Here is an 18,683-nt window from a genome sequence, read left to right on the forward strand (position 1 = left end):
TCCAGATTCCTCAGCCTCAAAAGGTGCTGACCACAGATGCATCTCTCCTGGGGTGAGGAGTGCATGTAGATGGGCTCCACACTCAGGGAGCTTGGTCCCTCCAGGAATCAGGTTTTCGGAGATCGGCTGTGAAATCAAATTATTCAATTTCAGACAGACAACCAGATTGCCATGTATTACGTCAACAAGCAGAGGGGTACCGGATCTCGCCCCCTGTGTCGGGAGGCTGTCCAGATGTGGCTTTGGGCTCGCCGTCATGGCATTCTTTTCCAGGCCACATATCTGGCAGGCGTAAACAGTCTGGCCGACAGATTGAGCAGGATCATGCAACCTCACAAGTGGTCGCTCAACTGCAGAGTTGTTCACAAGATCTTCCGAGAGTGGGACACCCCCTCAGTGGATCTTTTTGCCACTCAGCTCAATCACAAGCTCCATCAGTTCTGTTCCAGACTTCAGGCTCGCGACAGGCTAGCGTCAGATACCTTTCTCCTTCATTGGGGGATGGGCCTTCTGCATGCGTATCCTCCCATACCTTTGGTGGGGAAGACTTTGCTGAAACTCAAGCAAGGCCGCGGAACCATGATTCTGATTGCGCCCTTTTGGCCGCATCAGATTTGGTTCCCTCTTCTTCTGGAGTTGTCCTCCGAAGAACCGTGGAGATTGGAGTGTTTTCCAACCCTCATCACTCAGAACAAGGGGGTGCTTCTGCACCCCGACCTCCAGTCCCTGGCTCTCATGGCCTAGATGTTGAGAGTGTAGACTTTGCTTCCTTGGGTCTTTCTGAGGGTGTCTTATGAGTCTTGCTTGCTTCCAGGAAAGATTCCACAAAGAAGTGTTAACTCTTTTAAGTGGAGGAGGTTTGCTGTTTGGTGTGATAGCAAGGCCCTAGATCTCGCTCTTGTCCTACACAGACCCTGCTTGAATACCTTCTGCACTTGTCAGAGTATGGTCTCAAGACCAACCCCGTAAGAGTTCACCTTAGTGCAATTAGTGCTTTCCATTATCGTGTAGAGGGTAAGCCTATCTCTGGACAGCCTTTAGTTGTTCGCTTCATGAGAGGTTTGCTTTTGTCAAAGCCCCCAGTCAAACCTCCACCAGTGTCATGGGATCTCAACGTTGTCCTCACCCAGCTGATGAAAGCTCCTTTTGAGCCACTGGATTCCTGCCATCTGAAGACCTGGAAGGTCATTTTCTTGGTGGCAGTCACTTCAGCTCGTAGAGTCAGTGAGCCCCAAGCCTTGGTAGCCCATGCTCCTTATACTAAATTTCATCATAACAGAGTAGTCCTCCGCACGCACCCTAAGTTCTTGCCGAAGGTGGTGTCGGAGTTCCATCTGAACCAGTCAATTGTCTTGCCAACATTTTTTCCCTGTCATACCCGCCCTGCTGAACGTCAGTTGCATGCATTGGCCTTCTATGTGGAGCAGACAAGCCCCTTCAGACAGTCCGCCCAAATGTTTTTCTTTTGATCCCAACAGGAAGGGATTCGCTGTCTGGAAATGCACCATTTCAAATTGGCTAGCAGATTGCATATCTTTCACTTATGCCCAAGCTGGGCTGACTCTTGAGGGCCATGTCACGGCTCATAGTGTTAGAGCCATGGCAGCGTCAGTGGCTCACTTGAAGTCAGCCACTATTGAAGAAATTTTCAAGGCCGCGACATGGTCATCTGTCCACACATTCACATCTCATTACTGCAGGATACTCGACGTGACAGTCGGTGCTGCAGAATCTGTTTGGGGTCTAGAATCCAACTCCACCCCCCTAGGCCCATTTTTGTTCTGTTCCAAGCTGCACTCTCAGCTGTTTCTTCGTAGGTCAATCTCAGTTATGTCCTCGCCGTTGCGAGGCCCAATTGACCTTTCTTTGTTGTTTTGAGTGAACCTGGTGGCCAGGGATACCCCACATGTGAGAACAAGCAGCCTGCTTGTCCTCGGAGAAAGCGAAGATACTTACCTGTAGCAGGTATTCTCCGAGGACAGCAGGCTGATTGTTCTCAGCAACCCGCCCACCTCCCCTTTGGACTTGGTTTTATTCATTGTTTGCTTTTGATATAACTGAGGCGGGAACGGACGCGCGCGGGCGAGAAGATGGCCGCGCAGTGTGTCCGTCCCGTGCTTTGCTGGCTTTCGCAAAGCTCTTTTAGATTTCACTAGAAAATCTCTGTCCTGGGGCCGCTGTGGACGACGACGACCCACATGTGAGAACAATCAGCCTGCTGTCCTCCGAGAATACCTGCTACAGGTAAGTATCTTCGCTGTTTCTGGACTGGTCCGGAGGGACTAAAGGAAAGCAAATTAGCAGGTAAGATTTAATTTCTCCTTTTTCTTTGCTTGCCCTGATACTTTTAAGTCCCAGAAGAGACTACTGGTTTTTGTTCCAGGGTTTTATGATCTGGGCCTGCTAGTTATGTGCTGATAATGTTTATCAGCATTTGTAGCTCTTTTGTTCCAAGGTAGTCTTTGTTGGGGAATAATATAAAAAATACATTAAAGCATTCAAAAATACCAATTAAAACTAAATCCTAGACAATCCTCATGAAACTGTTTAGTCTCAAACTGCCCTGACTCCAGAAGCTTGGTACAAAAAGTTATGGTTTTTCCAAAAATCTGAAAGGCGATTGTATGAAGTGGGGAAAAAAATAAGGTAAAATTTGGTCTTAACTGATGATTTCCTTTCCTTAATTATTCCAAAAACCTAAATTGACTTCAACGTGGGCTGCCATGTTTTCTTAAGTGTTGACCTTAATGCTGGTAAGTGACTTGAGCAGTAGCTTTAGAAAGTTCAAAATTTGGAAACCTAGAATTAAATAATGGGGACTTTTTAAAGCCCATCCAGTCTTTCTTAGTTTACTTACTGTTACAGTGCTGTACACCTCAGTTGACCTCTGGCTTCCCTTCATTTCTTCTCGGCAAAGGATGTTCAGTGCTTATCTAAGATTGTGTTTGTGTCTGTTTATCCAGAACCCATTAAGCCAGTATGTAGACTTACAAGTGAAAGTGAGCTCGGTGTTAGGTAGGGAAACATGAAAACATTGATAGCTGACAAATCTTACTTTTGAACATGTTAATAGGATTGTCACCAGACCTTCAATCAATGGAACAGATTCGACGAATCATGCGCCCCACTGATGTACCTGACCAGGGTCTTCTTTGTGATCTCCTGTGGTCAGATCCTGACAAAGATGTGTTGGGATGGGGTGAAAATGATCGAGGGGTGTCTTTCACATTTGGAGCAGAAGTGGTTGCAAAATTTCTCCATAAACACGATTTGGACCTTATATGTAGAGCCCATCAGGTAGTGCCTTGCTTTTTAGTAGTATTGTTTCTAATTGATAGTTTTAAAGCCCCAAGTTTGTGGGATGAGTGAGGATGACCATCTGTGGTTTGAGTATTTTGATAAAACGGGGGTCCTTTTACTAAGCTGCCATAAGTGGCCTTAGTGCTTGTGCCCTTATGTGGGTCTTTCCCACACGCTAAGGCCATTTTTACTGCAGTACTAAAATAGCCAATTTTCTCTTTTCTTTTTATTATTAATGGCTATGCACCAGGACATGGCCATTTTTAAAAATTACTGCGTGAGCACTTCCACTAGTTTTGTAGGCAGTAAGGGCTCCTGTGGTATTCCCACAATAACCAATTAGTATGTATTGTTTTAACACCCACTTCCTCCCCCACTGCCATGCTCCCTCAAAAATTATTAAAAAAAAATTTTTAGTGCACGGGTAGCGCATATTTGGCAGTTATCACAGGATGTCTGAACACATCCCATGGTACACCATTTTAAGCTGCATTAGGCACACTGTGCCTTATGCAACTTGGTAAAAGAAACCCATAGTAATTTACAGCACCTAAGGATCAGCGTGGCCCAGGATTGTAACTCCTACTCTGTGTAAGTTACCCGGGTGGTACAGTGGTAAACTGTATTTAAATATCTAAAATGTTGATATGATTAAATAACTCATGAAAGTTCAGAAGTCATTAGTGTCTGCTTAGGAATTCTTTTTCACTATCTGCTGAAATTGCTGCTGCATTATTTTTTGAAGGGAAAAACAAGGCTGTTCTGTCCACTAAACATTTGTTTAGAGCAGCACAATTTCGGTGGTGACACTGACATGGCAGTGATAGTGTCAGTAGAAGATTCACTGTGGCTGGTGCAAGGCCTTGAGCATGCATAGATACTTAAGGCCTACTGGGTCCCACCCACTTCTAAAACAGTAAGTTTGGAGGGGTGGGATCTTGTAGGCCTTGAACAGCTAAGTGTCTCTTTAATCATTGTGTGGATAGTGTACGATGTATACATAAGTGAATATAATTTTATCATTATACAAAAAATTGTTTTGGAGGTTTTTATGACCTGTGATATGAACAGAGTCTGATAAAAGCTGAAAGTGAAGATATTTATACTTGCTTTTGAGCTGGGACTTTTGAGGTCTTCCAAATTATAGTAAAAAAGATAAAACACAAGAGATTTGAAACCTTATTTTCAGCTCATGGAGATGTTATAAACGTATGTGTTCCTGAAATTGAGTCTTATTTTCTCTCTGCTCTTTTTTTTAAGAAAGAGGTTATTTAGTGTGCAAAGTATCTTTATTGCAGACTGAGTTTTATTTGTATGGTTTATTATTTCTGTGCACTGGTGTCTCTTGCTGTATCTGGAGGTCCATGGGGTTCTCTCTAAGCCTTGGGGGGTGTCAGATTCGGGTGGCCAGGTTCTTCCCCTTATAATCCTCACATTGCTTCCCTGCAAGGACTGTGCTCTGCCATCCTCACATTGCTTCCCTGCAAGGACTGTGCTCTGCCATGGGTTGGAAGCTTGCCTCAACCTCTTTGAGGGAAGAATGTTTTGAGGCCTGGGAGAAGCAGCTGCATTTTTGAAAAAAACAAAAAAACGGATTCAGGCATGAATGCGCAGGGCAGCTCTGTTTCCGCCTGTGTTTGCGGTGGTATTGATCTTTTTTTTTTTTTTTTTTTTGTAGCTCTGGGCCTCAGTTGCGTGGGTTCCTGCTTTGGGGGGGGGGGGGGGGAATCCACTCCAGCATAGTAGATAATGGCAGATAAAGACCTGTACGGTCCATCCAGTCAGTCCAACAAGGTAAACTCATTGTATAGGCTACTTTTATATGTATACCTGACCGTGATTTGTCCTTGCCATTTTCAGGGCACAGACTGTAGAAGTCTGCCCAGCACTAGCTGCTTCCCAGCATCCAATCTCCGCTAAGCTTCTGTGGATCCATGCCATCTGAATAGGATTCTTTTGTGTTTATCCCATGCATTTTTGAATTCTGTTACCGTTTATCTCCACCACCTCCCGTGGGAGGGCATTCCAAGTATCCATACCCTCTCCTTGAAAAAATACTTTGACATTTTTCCTGAGTCTGCCCCCCCTTCAACCGCAATTCATGTCCTCTAGTTCTTCCGCGGATTAATGTCTTTCAAATATTTGAACGTATGTATCATATCACCCGTTTCTCCTTTCTTCCAGGGTATATGTGTTCAGGTCAGTAAGTCTCTCCTCATATGTCTTGTAATTCAAATCGCTTTGGTCTTACGGCCTGGCTCTTGAGAGGGCCCAATTGAGGGGTAAGGGCTATTCTAATAAGGTTATTGCCACGCTCTTGCAGGCTCACACGCTGTCTACCTCTGCGACTTATGCTCAGATCTGGCGCACTTTTGAGGCATGGTGTACTCCAAAGTCTATCACGCCGACTCTGGCGACACTCACTTTTGCTGGTATTTTTGCAGGACGGGCTACAAAAGGGCCTGGCCTACAATTCCCTTCGAGTTCAAGTAGCAACGTTGGCCTGCTTCCGGGAGGAAGTCTCCGGCTTGTCCCTTGCTGCTCATCCAGATATTGTCCGTTTTCTCAGAGGAGCGCTTCGTCTCCGTCCTCCTCTGCGGTCGCCCTGTCTGGCTTGAAACCTGGGGCTCATGTTGAAGGCGCTCCAGCGATCTCCGTTTGAGCCTTTTAAATGGGCTTCTGAGAAGGATGTGACTCAAGACAGCTTTTTTTTTTTTTAGTGACAATGACATCGGCAAGAAGGGTGTCTGTCTGCGCTTCAGGCTCTTTCCTGTCGGGATCCTTTTCTACAGTTCTCGGAACCTGGGGTAACTTCGTACGGTGCCTTCCTTTCTGCTTAAGGTGGTTTCAGCTTTTTACCTGAACCAGCCCATTTTTCTTCCTTTTTTTTTTTTTTTTTTTGTTACATTTGTACCCCGCGCTTTCCCACTCATGGCAGGCTCAATGCGACTTACATGGGGCAATGGAGGATTAAGTGACTTGCCCAGAGTCACAAGGAGCTGCCTGTGCCTGAAGTGGGAATCGAACTCAGTTCCTCAGTTCCCCAGGACCAAAGTCCACCACCCTAACCACTAGGCCACTCCTCCTTCTTTCCTTTTGTAAGGAGGAGTTTCCGGACTCCTTTGGGCAATTGTGCCTTTTGGATGTCCGCAGGGCTATGTGGCAGTATCTGCAGATGTGAAATGATGAGTTTAGGAATTCTGATCATTTATTTGTTCTGTTTGCAGGTCCCTGATGGGGGTCTCCGGTGTCTAAGGCCACTATAGCCTGCTGGCTTAAGGAACTCATTTTTTCTGCTTATCTGCTTTCAGGGCAGTTGCTGCCTGAAGCGTTTAAAGCGCACTCTACGAGGGCAAGGTCCTCTTCGTGGGCTGAAACGGGTGTCTTTTCAAGAGATCTGTCATGCGGCTACCTGGGCTTCTCAGCTCTCTTTTGTGCAGCATTACAGGCTGGATGTGGCAGCGCGGCAGGATGCGCATTTTGGAGCGCAAGTGCTTGCTCACGGAGTTGCCTGTTTCCACCCTACTTAGGGAGTGCTTTGGTACATCCCATCAGTTAATGCTGTTGATGACAAGGAAGGGAAAATTAGGTTCTTACCTTGATAATTTTCTTTCCTTTAGTCACAGCAGATGAATCCATGATCCCTTCCTAACTGACTTTAGTGTTTGTACAGATGTTGCGTACAGACATTGTGCCTCATCAGGAGTCCTTGAAAACAAGCTATCAGAGTTCCTACAGGTTGTTTTTATTGCAGGAGGTTGATAATGTCCCTCCTTTGTTTGGTTATTACTCCGGTTCAGGGGCGTTTGTTCTCTGTGAGGAAAGTTTGTTATTTTGCCTTTCTTATTCACTCTGCTTTGGAAATTTCATATACTGAAGGCAGTGGGGGCTGAGCGTCCAGGAACACCATGTGCTTTCAGTGTTCTCTATCTCCACCTGCTGGTAGGCAGATACAACTTAACCTTATAAGCCTATCCACACAACTCTTGCTCTGAAGATGATTATACCTTAAACCATGTCTCCCAAACTCCTTATACTCATCCCCCAGTCTTCTCTTCTCTTCTCCATCTTCCCTACACCATACCCCTCCCAATCTCTTTCCTTTTGCCTATCATACCTTGTTTACCTTTCCATGTTCAATTCACATATTCTTAAAACCTTACTATTACTATGTTTATTGCAATTTGTAATAATCTCCTTACAATACTTTGTTGTTCTATTTACTATGTAAGCCGCATTGATCCTGCTGTGTGTGGGAAAGCGCGGGGTACAAATGTAATAAATAAATACCATTTTTGTAGCTTTTCTTTGTACCATTTCAAGTCTTTTACATCCTTAGTAAGATACGGTCTCCAAAATTGAACATAGTACTCCAGGTGGGGACTTACCAACGACCTGTACAGGGGCATCAACACCTCCTTTCTTCTGCTGGTTACACCTCTCTCTATACAACCTAGCATCCTTCTGGCTATGGCCACCACCTTGTCACGCTGTTTCGTCACCTTCAGATCCTCAGATACTATCACCCCAAGATCCCTCTCCCTGTCTGTGCATATCAGACTACTCTCACCACATATGTCTCCCATGGATTTTTACTCCCTAAGTGTATCACTTTGCACGTGTTTGCATTGAGGTTTAATTTCCAAACGTTAGACCATTCTTCTAGCTTCTGCAGATCCTTTTTCATGTTTTCCACTCCTTCCGGGGTGTATAGTCTGTTACAAATCTTGGTATCATCCGCAAAAAGGCAACCTTTACCTTCTAACCCTTTGGCAATGGTTCTCACAAATATATTGAACAGAATCGGCCCTACTCACCTTTCCTCCTCCAAGTGAATTCCGTTAACCACCACCTTCTGGTGTCTGTCCGTCAACCAGTTCCTAACCCAGTTCACCACTTTGGGTTGTATCTTCAGCCTGTCAAGTTTATTCAAGAGTCTCCTGTGAGAGACCGTGTCAAAAGCTTTGCTGAAATCTAAGAAGATTACATCTATCGCACGTCCTTGATTAAGTTTTCTAGTCACCCAGTCAAAGAATTCAGTGAGATTCATTTGGCACGATTTACCTTTGGTAAAACCATGTTGTCTCGGGCCTTGCAACTTATTGGATTCCAGGAAATTCACTATTCTTTCCTTCAGCATTGCTTCCATTACTTTTCCAATAACCAAAATAAGGCTTACTGGTCTGTAGTTTCCAGCTTCTTCTCTGTTACCACTTTTGTGAAGAGGGACCACATCTGCTCTTCTCCAATCCCACGGAACCTCCCCCGTCTCCAAGGATTTATTAAACAAATCTTTAAGAGGGCCCAACCCGCCGGAATCTCTCTGAGCTCCCACAATATCCTACTACTACTACTATTTAGCATTTGTATAGCGCTACAAGGCGTACGCAGCGCTGCACAAACATAGAAGAAAGACAGTCCACCTTTTAGCTTTTCAAGTGTAAACACTCTTCCATGAATGGTGCTGTATCTGCTCCATTCTCATATGTACTTTTGCCAGTCAATCGTGGTCCTTCTGGATTTTCTTCTGTAAAAACAGAACAGAAGTATTTCTTCAGCACATTTGCTTTTTTTTTTTTTTTTTTTCAATCATTTGCCACATAGCAGTTCGCAGCATCTTTATCTCTCAATTCCATTTTTAGTCTTCCTCCTTTCACTAATATGCCTGAAAATATTTTTGTTGCCCCCACCCTTTACATTTCTAGCCATTTGTTCTTCTGCCAGACGTATCGCTCTCTTGGCTTCTTTCAGTTTCATCCTGTATTCCTCTGTGTTCCTCTTCTTGAGTTTTTCTATATTTCATGAACGTCAACTCTAAGCCTTTATTTTCTCAGCCACTTACTTGGAGAACCATATCTATTTCCCTTTTCTCTTGCTTTTCTTTACATAAAGGTTTGTAGCCATATTTTTAGCTTCTTTCAGCCTGGACCCCACTGCCTTTCCACTTCTCGTATGTCCTCCCAGCCCATCAGCTCTTTCTTCAGGTATTCCCCCAATTTACAAAAGTCAGCATGTTTGAAATCCAGGACTTCACTTCAGCTGTTTTATCAAACCAAACTGCTGGATGGTCACTTCTGCCCAGGTGAGCACCCACTTGGACATGTGACACACTCTCCCCATTTGTGAGCACCAGATCCATCATCACTCCCTTCCTCGTGGGTTCTGTCACCATTTATCTGAGCAGAGCACTTTGAAAATCATTCACGATCTCTCTACTTGTTTCCAGTTCCGCAGATGGAACTTTCCAATCTGCATCTGGCAGGTTGAAATCTCCCAGCAACAGCATCTCTCTCTTTTCTTTCCCAACTTTTGGATATCTGTGAGGTCTGTAGAGAATACCCATGTGGACAGAGGTTCATCTCTTTTTAAGGTAATCCCTATCACTTCTTTCTGTCCCCAGGCCCCTATCATTTCAGTCGTTGCAATATCATATCTCACATACAGAGCAGCTACAACTTTACAACCATCTCTATCCTTCCTAAATAGATTATAGCCTGGTAAGTTTGCATCTCATTCATAGGAGTCATTGAGCCATGTCTCCATGATTGCAACAATGTCTAGGTCTGCCTCTAACATCAAGGCTTTTAGATCATGAACTTTGTTGCTTAGACTTCGAGCATTTGTAGTCATCACTTACCATCAACATTTCAGTGGCATTTTCATCTTCTGTTTAGTTTTTTAGTCTCGTTTCCTTCTGTGTTGGTAATAAGTGATTTGCCAAAGATTGTTTTAATTGCTTTCTTTTCTACTGTCACGTCTTGTCTGTAGCTTTAGCTGGGGGGTGACCACTGGAAGTGACCTGCCTCCATATGCCACCCCCGCCTTTTAGTTTAAATGCCTAGAAACATATTGTCTAAATTTCTCCACAAGGATTCTTTTTCATGCCACAGTGAGATGCAGCCCATCGTTGCAATATGTTTTTTTTTTTGTTTTTACATGTATTGCCCCATCCTCCTATGTACCTAAAACCTACTTGGTGACACCAGGCTTTGAGCCAGCTATTGAAATTTCCTGTATTTCGCAATCTTTTCTCTCCTTTTCCAAAAGTAGATAGTACTTCAGAAAAAGCTACTGTTTGTACCAAAGGTTTTAACCCCTCCCCCAGCTCCTGAAAAGCTCGCTCATTACTGGACAGGTCATTTGTTCCCAGGTGGATAACATCATCAGTGTTTGACTCCTTAGTTTCTTCTTTCAGCGTCTTTAGGAGGGTGTTTAGAGAGGCAGGTGGTCTCAGCAAACCATCCTATGGGGTCCTGGGATCTCGAGGAGGATATAGTTTGAGCCAGATCAGGAGATGCCCTCTCTGGAGGGGGCTGATTTAATTAGGAGAAGGACTTCTCTCTGAAGACTCCGGTCCGGTAGACCAAGGTGCGGAGTCTTTACTCCCGGGTGAGGATCCATCGGTATTCATAATTGTTCACAAAGAAGATTTACAGGAGCTTATTTCTTTGGTAGCTACTACCTTGCATTTTGAGGAAGGAGGGGTCCATGGCTGTGGAGGGCCATATGGTGGACCTTCCGTATGCACCAGGATATCAGAGATATCATTTAGGCTCAGTGGGTTGTACCAGATTCTCCTTTCAGCTTGCTAGGTCTATGGTTCATCTCTATCCAGTTCCCGATTCAGACAAGTCCCTTCTCAAGCCCTCCAGTATTGCATGTGGGTTCTCAGCTGTTACTAAGAGAAACCTGTCCCCTTGGATGGAGGCACGGCTCTTAAGGACATTCAGGATCAAAATATGGAGGTTCTGTTAAAGAGCAGTTTTGATGTCTCCACTTTGGCTGTTTAGGTAGCTATCTGTAGTTCCTTTGTGGCTACGGCTTTTGTCTGCTCATCTGAGAGAGTCTTGGATAGAACTTCGGATGGTTTGGCTTTGAAACATTGAGATGGGTTCCGCCTTTTTGGCAGATGCTTTGTACGGTTTGCTGAGAGCCTCTTCTAAGGCCATGGCCTTAGGTGTAGCCACAAAGCGCTCGCTTTGGCTCGGAGGTTGGTCCGCAGATGCAGCTTCTAAATCTAAGTTAACTAAGTTCCCGTTTCGGGGATCCTTTCTGTTTGGAGAAGAGTTAGACAAGTTAGTCCGTAGTCTGGGTGATACTAAGGTGCCTTGACTTCCTGAAGACAGGCCTAGGGCATCAGGTCAGTCATAAGCACATAAGCACCGCCACGCTGGGAAAAGACCCAAAGTCCATCAAGCCCAGCACTCTGTCTCCGACAGCGCACAATCCAGGCCCCAAGAACCTGGCAAAACCCCAAAATTTAATAACGATCAATGGACTTTTCCTTCAGGAATCTATCCAGACCCCCTTTAAACTCAGCAAGGCCAGCTGCCGTCACTACCTTCTCCAGCAATGAGTTCCAGAGTCTAACTACGCGCTGAGTAAAGAAAAACTTTCTCCGATTCGTTTTAAACCCACATTCTAATTTCATCTTGTGTCCCCTGGTTCTATTATTGTTAGAAAGTGTAAACCGACATTTCACATCTGTCCGCTCTACCCACTCATTATCTTCTATCATATCACCCCTCAGCCGCCTTTTCTCCAGGCTAAAGAGTCCTAGCCGTCTTAACCTCTCCTCATAGGGTAGTCGTCCCATCCCTTTTATCATTGTTGTCGCCCTTCTCTGCACCTTCTCCAATTCATTTATTTTTTTTTTGAGATAGGCAACCAGAACTGAACACTCCCCGCTTGGTGGACGAGGTCGGGGACCAGATTTGTGTCTGTAAAGGGCAGGTAGAGTGGCTCCGATTCAGTGGTCCTGGTTCTTGTAGAGAAAAATCAGTCCTTTCGAGGACCCAGTGAAGGTTTCCAGGTCCAGCCTCTGATTCCTGTGGGATCTCGGTTAACACAGTTCAATTGGAGGTGGGCCCAGATTACCTCCGATCAGTGGGTGCTAGAGGTTATTTAAGACTGATACATCTTAGAGTTTGTGCGGCATCTTCCAGATGCCTCCCTGTCGTTCTCTCCTCAAGGTGGTCCGGGATACTCTGAAATGGCTTACCACTCTACAGGCTATTTGTCCAGTTCCCTCCTCAGAGATCAGACAGGGTTATTATTCCATTTACTTTGTTGTCCCGAAGAAAGAAGGATCTTGCCGACCGGTTCTGAATCTCAAGGCTCTGTCGGGCCCTCAAGGTCATCAGTTTTTCTACGGAGACTTCGGTCATAGTGGCGGTCAGGTCCAGGGAGCTTATGACCATGCTGGACTAAACGGAGGCCTATCCACACATTCCGATTCGGCCCATGCACCAGCATTTTCTTCATTTTGCGGTTTTGGGCAAGCATTGTCAGTTTCAGGCTCTACCTTTTGGACTTGCAGTGGCCCCTCACACATTCACAAACGTTATGGTGGTGGTAGCTGTGGCTCTCAGGAAAGACGGTATTCTAGTTCATCCCTACCTGGATGATTGGATGATCAAGGCAAAGTCGTATCAGAAAAGATTGCAGGTAACGGCTCGAGTGGTTCAGTTCCTTCAGTCCCTCAGTTGGGTGGTCAACTATCTCAAGAGTCGTCCAGTTTCAGTCCCTCGACTACCTAGGGGTCTTATTCGATTCATGTCAGGATCGAGTGTTTCTTCCCCAGACCAGGATTCACAAGTTGCAGGCACAAATTCAAGCATTTCTGCACAGGTCGGTACAGTGTGCAAGGGATTATCAAGTTTTGGGCTCCATGGCAGTGAAGATAAAAGCGGTGCCTTGTTTCAGTGCCCACATGAGATGGTCTCTACAGAGGGATTCCCTAAAGGTGAAATTACCACTACAAGCTCGGAAGCACAGCGGCCTCCACTGGTGGCTTTTCGACAACCAGCCTCACCAAGGGGATGCCTCTGGATCTGCCACGGTGGATTGTAGTTGCAACGGATGCCAGCCTCAGGGGCTGGGAAAGATCACTGTCAAAGATGGTATGCCAGGGTCTGTGGTCTCAGCCAGAGACTCCCTGCTCAATCATCCTCTTGGAAACCAGAGCAGTTTGGTTGGTACTTGGAAGTGTTTTGTCCTCTGCTAGTAGGCGAATCCGTACGCATCCTTTTAGACTGTGCCACAGCAGTGGCTTATGTCAATCGGCAAGGGGGGGCGAGGAGTTGCCTTTTGGAGCAGGAAGTGGGGCAGCTCATGAGTTTGGCCAGAGCATCTGGCCGCCCTCTTGGAATCTCACGTAGCGGGGATGGCAAATGTTCAAGTGGACTTCCTCAGTCGCCACGCTCTAGACCTGGGAGAATGGACTCTGTGCATTTTGAGCAGTCGTAGATCACTGGGGGCTTCCAGTCTTGGATCTATTAGCCTCAAATCTCAATGCAAAAGTGCCTCAATACTTCAGTCAAAGGAGAGGGATCTCAAAATGAAGGGCATAGATGCTCTTCTCCAGCCATCGGAGTTTCTTTGTTTTTCTTCCATGACCCCTTCTGAGGCACCTAATTCAAAGGATCAAAGAGCACAGGGGTCTTGTGTTCTTGGTAGTGCCGGATTGGCCCTTACTATGCCAGAGTCTCCTAGTCTAGGGCCTGGTGGTTCACACAGACCTGGCTCAATTTTGTCTTAAGGCTTGACTCTTGAGCGGGCTCAGTTGACAAAGAGGGGTTACTCCGCCAATGTAATTGCCATAATGCTTCAGTCGCATCGTCATTCCACTTCTGAATTATATCAAGACTTGGTAGGTTTTTGAGGCATGGTGTACAGATCGGGACATTTCTCCATTTCGCGCTTTGGTGTCTGAGGTCTTGGACTTTTTTACAATGGAATTTTGATAAAGGCCTGGCACTAGCTTCTCTTAAAGTGCAAATCGCAGCCCTTTCTTGTTTTCGGGGGTGCATTCAAGGAAAGGCCTTAACTAGTCATCCGGATATATTGCGGTTCTATCGCGAAGTGGGTCTCATTCATCCTCCTCCTAGGGCTATCGTTCCAGCTTGGGGACCTAGTCTGGTTCTCTGTTCTTAGTAGGTCTCCCTTTGAGCCCTTGGTGTCCTGTTCTCTGAAAGATTTGATACTCAAGACAGTATTTTTGATAGCCATTGCCTCGGCTAGAAGAGATCTGAGTTGTAGGCATTTTCTTGTCAGTCTCCATTTTTGGAATTCTCTAAGGAATGGGTAGTTTTATGCCCCGTCCCTTCTTTTTTCCCTAAGGTTTTGTTGCGGTTTCATTTGTCCCAATCAGTAGTTTTGCCTGTGTTAGGTTCTTCTTCTGGATTGGAGGATCAAGCGGCGTTTATGGTATCTAGATGTCAGGAGAGTTCTTGAGCATTATTTGAAGACTGGAGGAATTTAGATGGACAGATCATCTATTCCTGCTGATTAGAGGTTCCCGTAAAGGGTTGGTGGCATCTAAACCTAAACCCACGATTTCTAGGTGGCTTAAAGAGATGATTGCTTCCACTTACCTTCTTTCTGGGAAACTATACCAGAAGGAGTGAAAACCCATTCTACCAGAGGCTAAGCTGCGTTATGGACTCCACGCTTTTTTGTGCCACCTTGTAAATCAGCAACATTGTCTTCTTTGCATTTATTTTCTAAACATTACAGATTGGATGTTCATTGTCATCAGGAGGCAGTTGTTGGTGTGGATTTACTAGGGTCTCTCCCATAAAGATATACTGCTTTACTTGTCACATTCTGGACTGGTCCGGAGGGATGCTAAGGAAGGAGAAATTGGTTCTTACCTGCTAATTTGCTTTCCTTTAGTCCCTCCAGACTGACCCAGGTCCCTCCCTCTAATTATTTGAAGTGATGACGTTTGATTTTGGTTTATGGGTATTGGATAGATCTGCTTTATGCGTTTGCAGTTTCGTTGTTTTAAAAAAATAAAATAAAACAGCAAGTCTATTTACTCTCGCAAGAGGGTACATGTTCGTTGATAATATGTCTTGGTTGCTGCTTAAGTTTCCCGGTTGCACAGAATGTAATTCTCTTTTCTTCTGCTTTGTTACGGTAATACTGAATCTTTCTAGTTAGCCAGGGCTCATATTGGATTTCTCTAGAGTCAGTCTCCACTTGCTGGAAGTCGTGCACAACCCATCAGTCACATCTGGGTCGGTCCGGAGGGACTAAAGGAAAGCATATTAGCAGCTAAGACTTAATTTCTCCTTAGTTGCAAACACCAATATAAGTGTTTGAAGATGAAATAATGGGGTTGAGGAATGTTTTACACTTACTGCCTGACAAAAATTATGTAAAAAAAATTATGGGCAATTTCTCAGTAGTAGCAGTAATCATTTCTGAAAACGTAGGTAACCCACAATCTAAGCTGACGGGCAATAAAAGTCATAACAAAAAGTACTTTCTAAACATTTGTTAAGATACTGGCATGCTGTATTAAGGAATGCTTTCCTAACATCTATTCTAATACTGCAAATTTGGTCTTTCTTTTCTTTTCTTTTTTTTTTTTGCATTTGTTTAAATTTGTGGGAAACCAGAACCAGTCTTTAACGTGTCCCTTTTTCTTTTTTGAAGGTGGTTGAGGATGGATATGAGTTCTTCGCTAAGAGACAGTTGGTAACTTTATTCTCTGCTCCAAATTACTGTGGAGAATTTGACAATGCTGGTGCCATGATGAGTGTGGATGAAACTCTAATGTGCTCTTTTCAGGTATGGTATCTTAATAGCTTCAGCAATATTTCTCATGATGATATCACAGAATGATAGAAACCTCATAATTCTGGCATGGTGGTTTTTCTTTTTTTAGTTGTATTGTGCAGTTGGGTTAAATTGTTGCATTGAGTGTCTGAAGACATAGAAATAGAGTAGGGGTGGGATGGTTACATCTTATTCAAAATGACATACTTGTGTCCTTGCCCATTCTTGCTATGGTTTGTGGTTTATTTGTATAAAGCTATACTGCACAATACCGACAGGCGGAACAAGGTGGTGTACAATTCCAAACTAAAAGAAACAAAGTTACTGAAAAGAGAAAATAACTACAATTGATAGGACAGTAGAAACCATTCAAACAAGGTACAGTACAAACAGACAAGGAAGTGATGGACAGATAAGAGAAAAGGCAAGAGACACTAGTGTCAAGTAACATCTGAGGAGACACCAAAAGCTTGTGAAAATAACCACGTTTTTAATAGACTTAAATCTTGATAGGGAGCGTTCTGTTCAGATAGACAAAGGAAGGGGGGGGGGGGGGCAGTTGAAAGGGGCTAAATTAAAAAAAAAAACTTGGTGCCTTGTCTGTTCCTGCTGGGCTAGATTTAGGTATCAGTAATCATGAAAATGTACATGCCAGAACTCTCTCTTTAAAATGTATTCTAAGAATACCCAGAAAATGTATGTCTTAAAAAGAACTTGAAGTTGCTTAACATGGAAGGACTTCTATTTTATCAGCTACAAAACTTTTAGCCTTATTCAGAACTGCATATATTCTACATCGATACCTTTACAATTTTTTAAGTTATTGACTAGGACTTGAATTCGTGGAGGACACAACCAGTAAAAAGAATGAGATAGCCTTTCAAACTTTTGATCTATACGTAGCTATTTATCTGTAGTAGAGCAGGTTGGTTTCTGTTGCCAGATCAAGAAGTGAGAGTACTCATGTGGATTCTATTACATTGAGTTCTACAAGGCAGTTTCTGGTAGTGTGGAAGAGCATTCATCAGCATCATGTAGGCCCCAGTAGCCTCTTGTTGTGGCATGAAGGAGGTCAGTGTGATAGTGGTTAGCATAGCAGTGGCATGATACTTTGACAGGCCTTGCCAGCTAACAAAAATAGCAATATAATGCAGGAGTCTATAATCGAAAGTTTCACAACTTTAAGCATAAGGGAAAAGTAACTTGTGGCACAAAAATAATAAACATGCAGCATTCTTTTAACACCATAATATATGTTTGTTTATTTATTTATTTTTGTGTGTGCGTGTGTATTTTAGATTTTGAAACCTGCAGAAAAAAAGAAGCCTAATGCCAGCAGACCTGTAACACCACCAAGGGGCGTGATCACAAAGCAAGCAAAAAAATAAGATCATTTGACATTGCCTGGTTGGACTTGTAATATAGTATATTATCTTCATTTTTTTAAACCTTCCTTTGTGTAATGTGTACTGGTCAGCTTGCCCAAAATAGATTGTGTTTGTGGTTTTATAGTTTGATTTAATAAATGGCATTTGCTGTTTGTAACAGCAAATTGAGATGGTTTCTCTCCTGCCCATTTTGCCTTTCTCCTTAGAAGGGGTTGTGTTTTTTTTTTTTTTTTTTTTAATATTCATTAGTTCCTTTGAATCTATTTACCTGATGTCAGTGTTACAATTCTACACTCCAGAACAGCTTATCTGCCATCCTTCTGAGCTGTGGTATAATTGTTTTATTTTTCTTTAGGACCTAAAAAGGGCACTGGTGTGCTGGTGAAAGATTACAAGTTTCACTGCTATGATTTTGCATTCTGTTTATAAAAACCACTGTGAACAATTTTAATTTTACTTTTAAAACATAAAGGGATTACTTTCTTTTTTAGTGTTGAATGTACATGCCTGTTATATATCACCATAAACTCCCTCTGTTTCGCCAGCATCACTGATCTGATGTATATTTAATTAAAGCACATTTTCCCATACTATACTTTAATGACAATTTAAAGCGATTATTTTAAATGTTGTGTGCTATTTCTTAAGTTACTGTGACTTTAGGGGGCCTTCCACTTCATCATAGTTACTACTACTACTATTTAGCATTTCTATAGTGCTACAAGGCATACGCAGCGCTGCACAAACATAGAAGAAAGACAGTCCCTGCTCAAAGAGCTTACAATCTAATAGACAAAAAATAAATAAAGTAAGCAAATCAAATCAATTAATGTGAACGGGAAGGAAGAGAGGAGGGTAGGTGGAGGCGAGTGGTTACGAGTCAAAAGCAATGTTAAAGAGGTGGGCTTTCAGTCTAGATTTAAAGGTGGCCAAGGATGGGGCAAGACGTAGGAGCTCAGGAAGTTTATTCCAGGAGTAGGGTGCAGCGAGACAGAAGGCGCGAAGTCTGGAGTTGGCAGTAGTGGAGAAGGGAACAGATAAGAAGGATTTATCCATGGAGTGGAGTGCACGGGAACGGGTGTAGGGAAGGACGAGTGTGGAGAGATACTGGGGAGCAGCAGAGTGAGTACATTTATAGGTTAGTAGAAGAAGTTTGAACAGGATGCGAAACGGATAGGGAGCCAGTGAAGGGTCTTGAGGAGAGGGGTAGTATGAGTAAAGCGACCCTGGTGGAAGATGAGACGGGCAGCAGAGTTTTGAACCGACTGGAGAGGGGAGAGGTGACTAAGTGGGAGGCCAGCAAGAAGCAGATTGCAGTAGTCTAAACGAGAGGTGACAAGGGTGTGGATGAGGGTTTTGGTAGAGTGCTCGGAAAGAAAGAGGCGGATTTTACGGATGTTGTAAAGAAAGAAACGACAGGTCTTGGCA

At 44.0% G+C, this 18,683-nt stretch overlaps 1 protein-coding gene across 1 annotated transcript in view; it reads left to right on the forward strand.

Moving 5' to 3' along the window:
- PPP1CC (protein phosphatase 1 catalytic subunit gamma) overlaps positions 1 to 17,882 on the forward strand; it is a 67,956-nt gene extending 50,074 nt beyond the window's left edge. Inside the window, exons 5-7 of the mRNA XM_030218587.1 lie at positions 3,074 to 3,297; positions 15,745 to 15,879; positions 17,166 to 17,882. Coding sequence (XP_030074447.1) covers positions 3,074 to 3,297; positions 15,745 to 15,879; positions 17,166 to 17,255 — 449 coding nt within the window. The 3' untranslated portion in view covers positions 17,256 to 17,882. The remainder of the gene's footprint in view (positions 1 to 3,073; positions 3,298 to 15,744; positions 15,880 to 17,165) is intronic.
- The last annotated feature ends 801 nt before the right edge of the window (positions 17,883 to 18,683 follow it).

The sequence above is a fragment of the Microcaecilia unicolor genome, chromosome 11 (genome assembly GCF_901765095.1).
Source record: "Microcaecilia unicolor chromosome 11, aMicUni1.1, whole genome shotgun sequence".
NCBI lineage: Eukaryota > Metazoa > Chordata > Amphibia > Gymnophiona > Siphonopidae > Microcaecilia > Microcaecilia unicolor.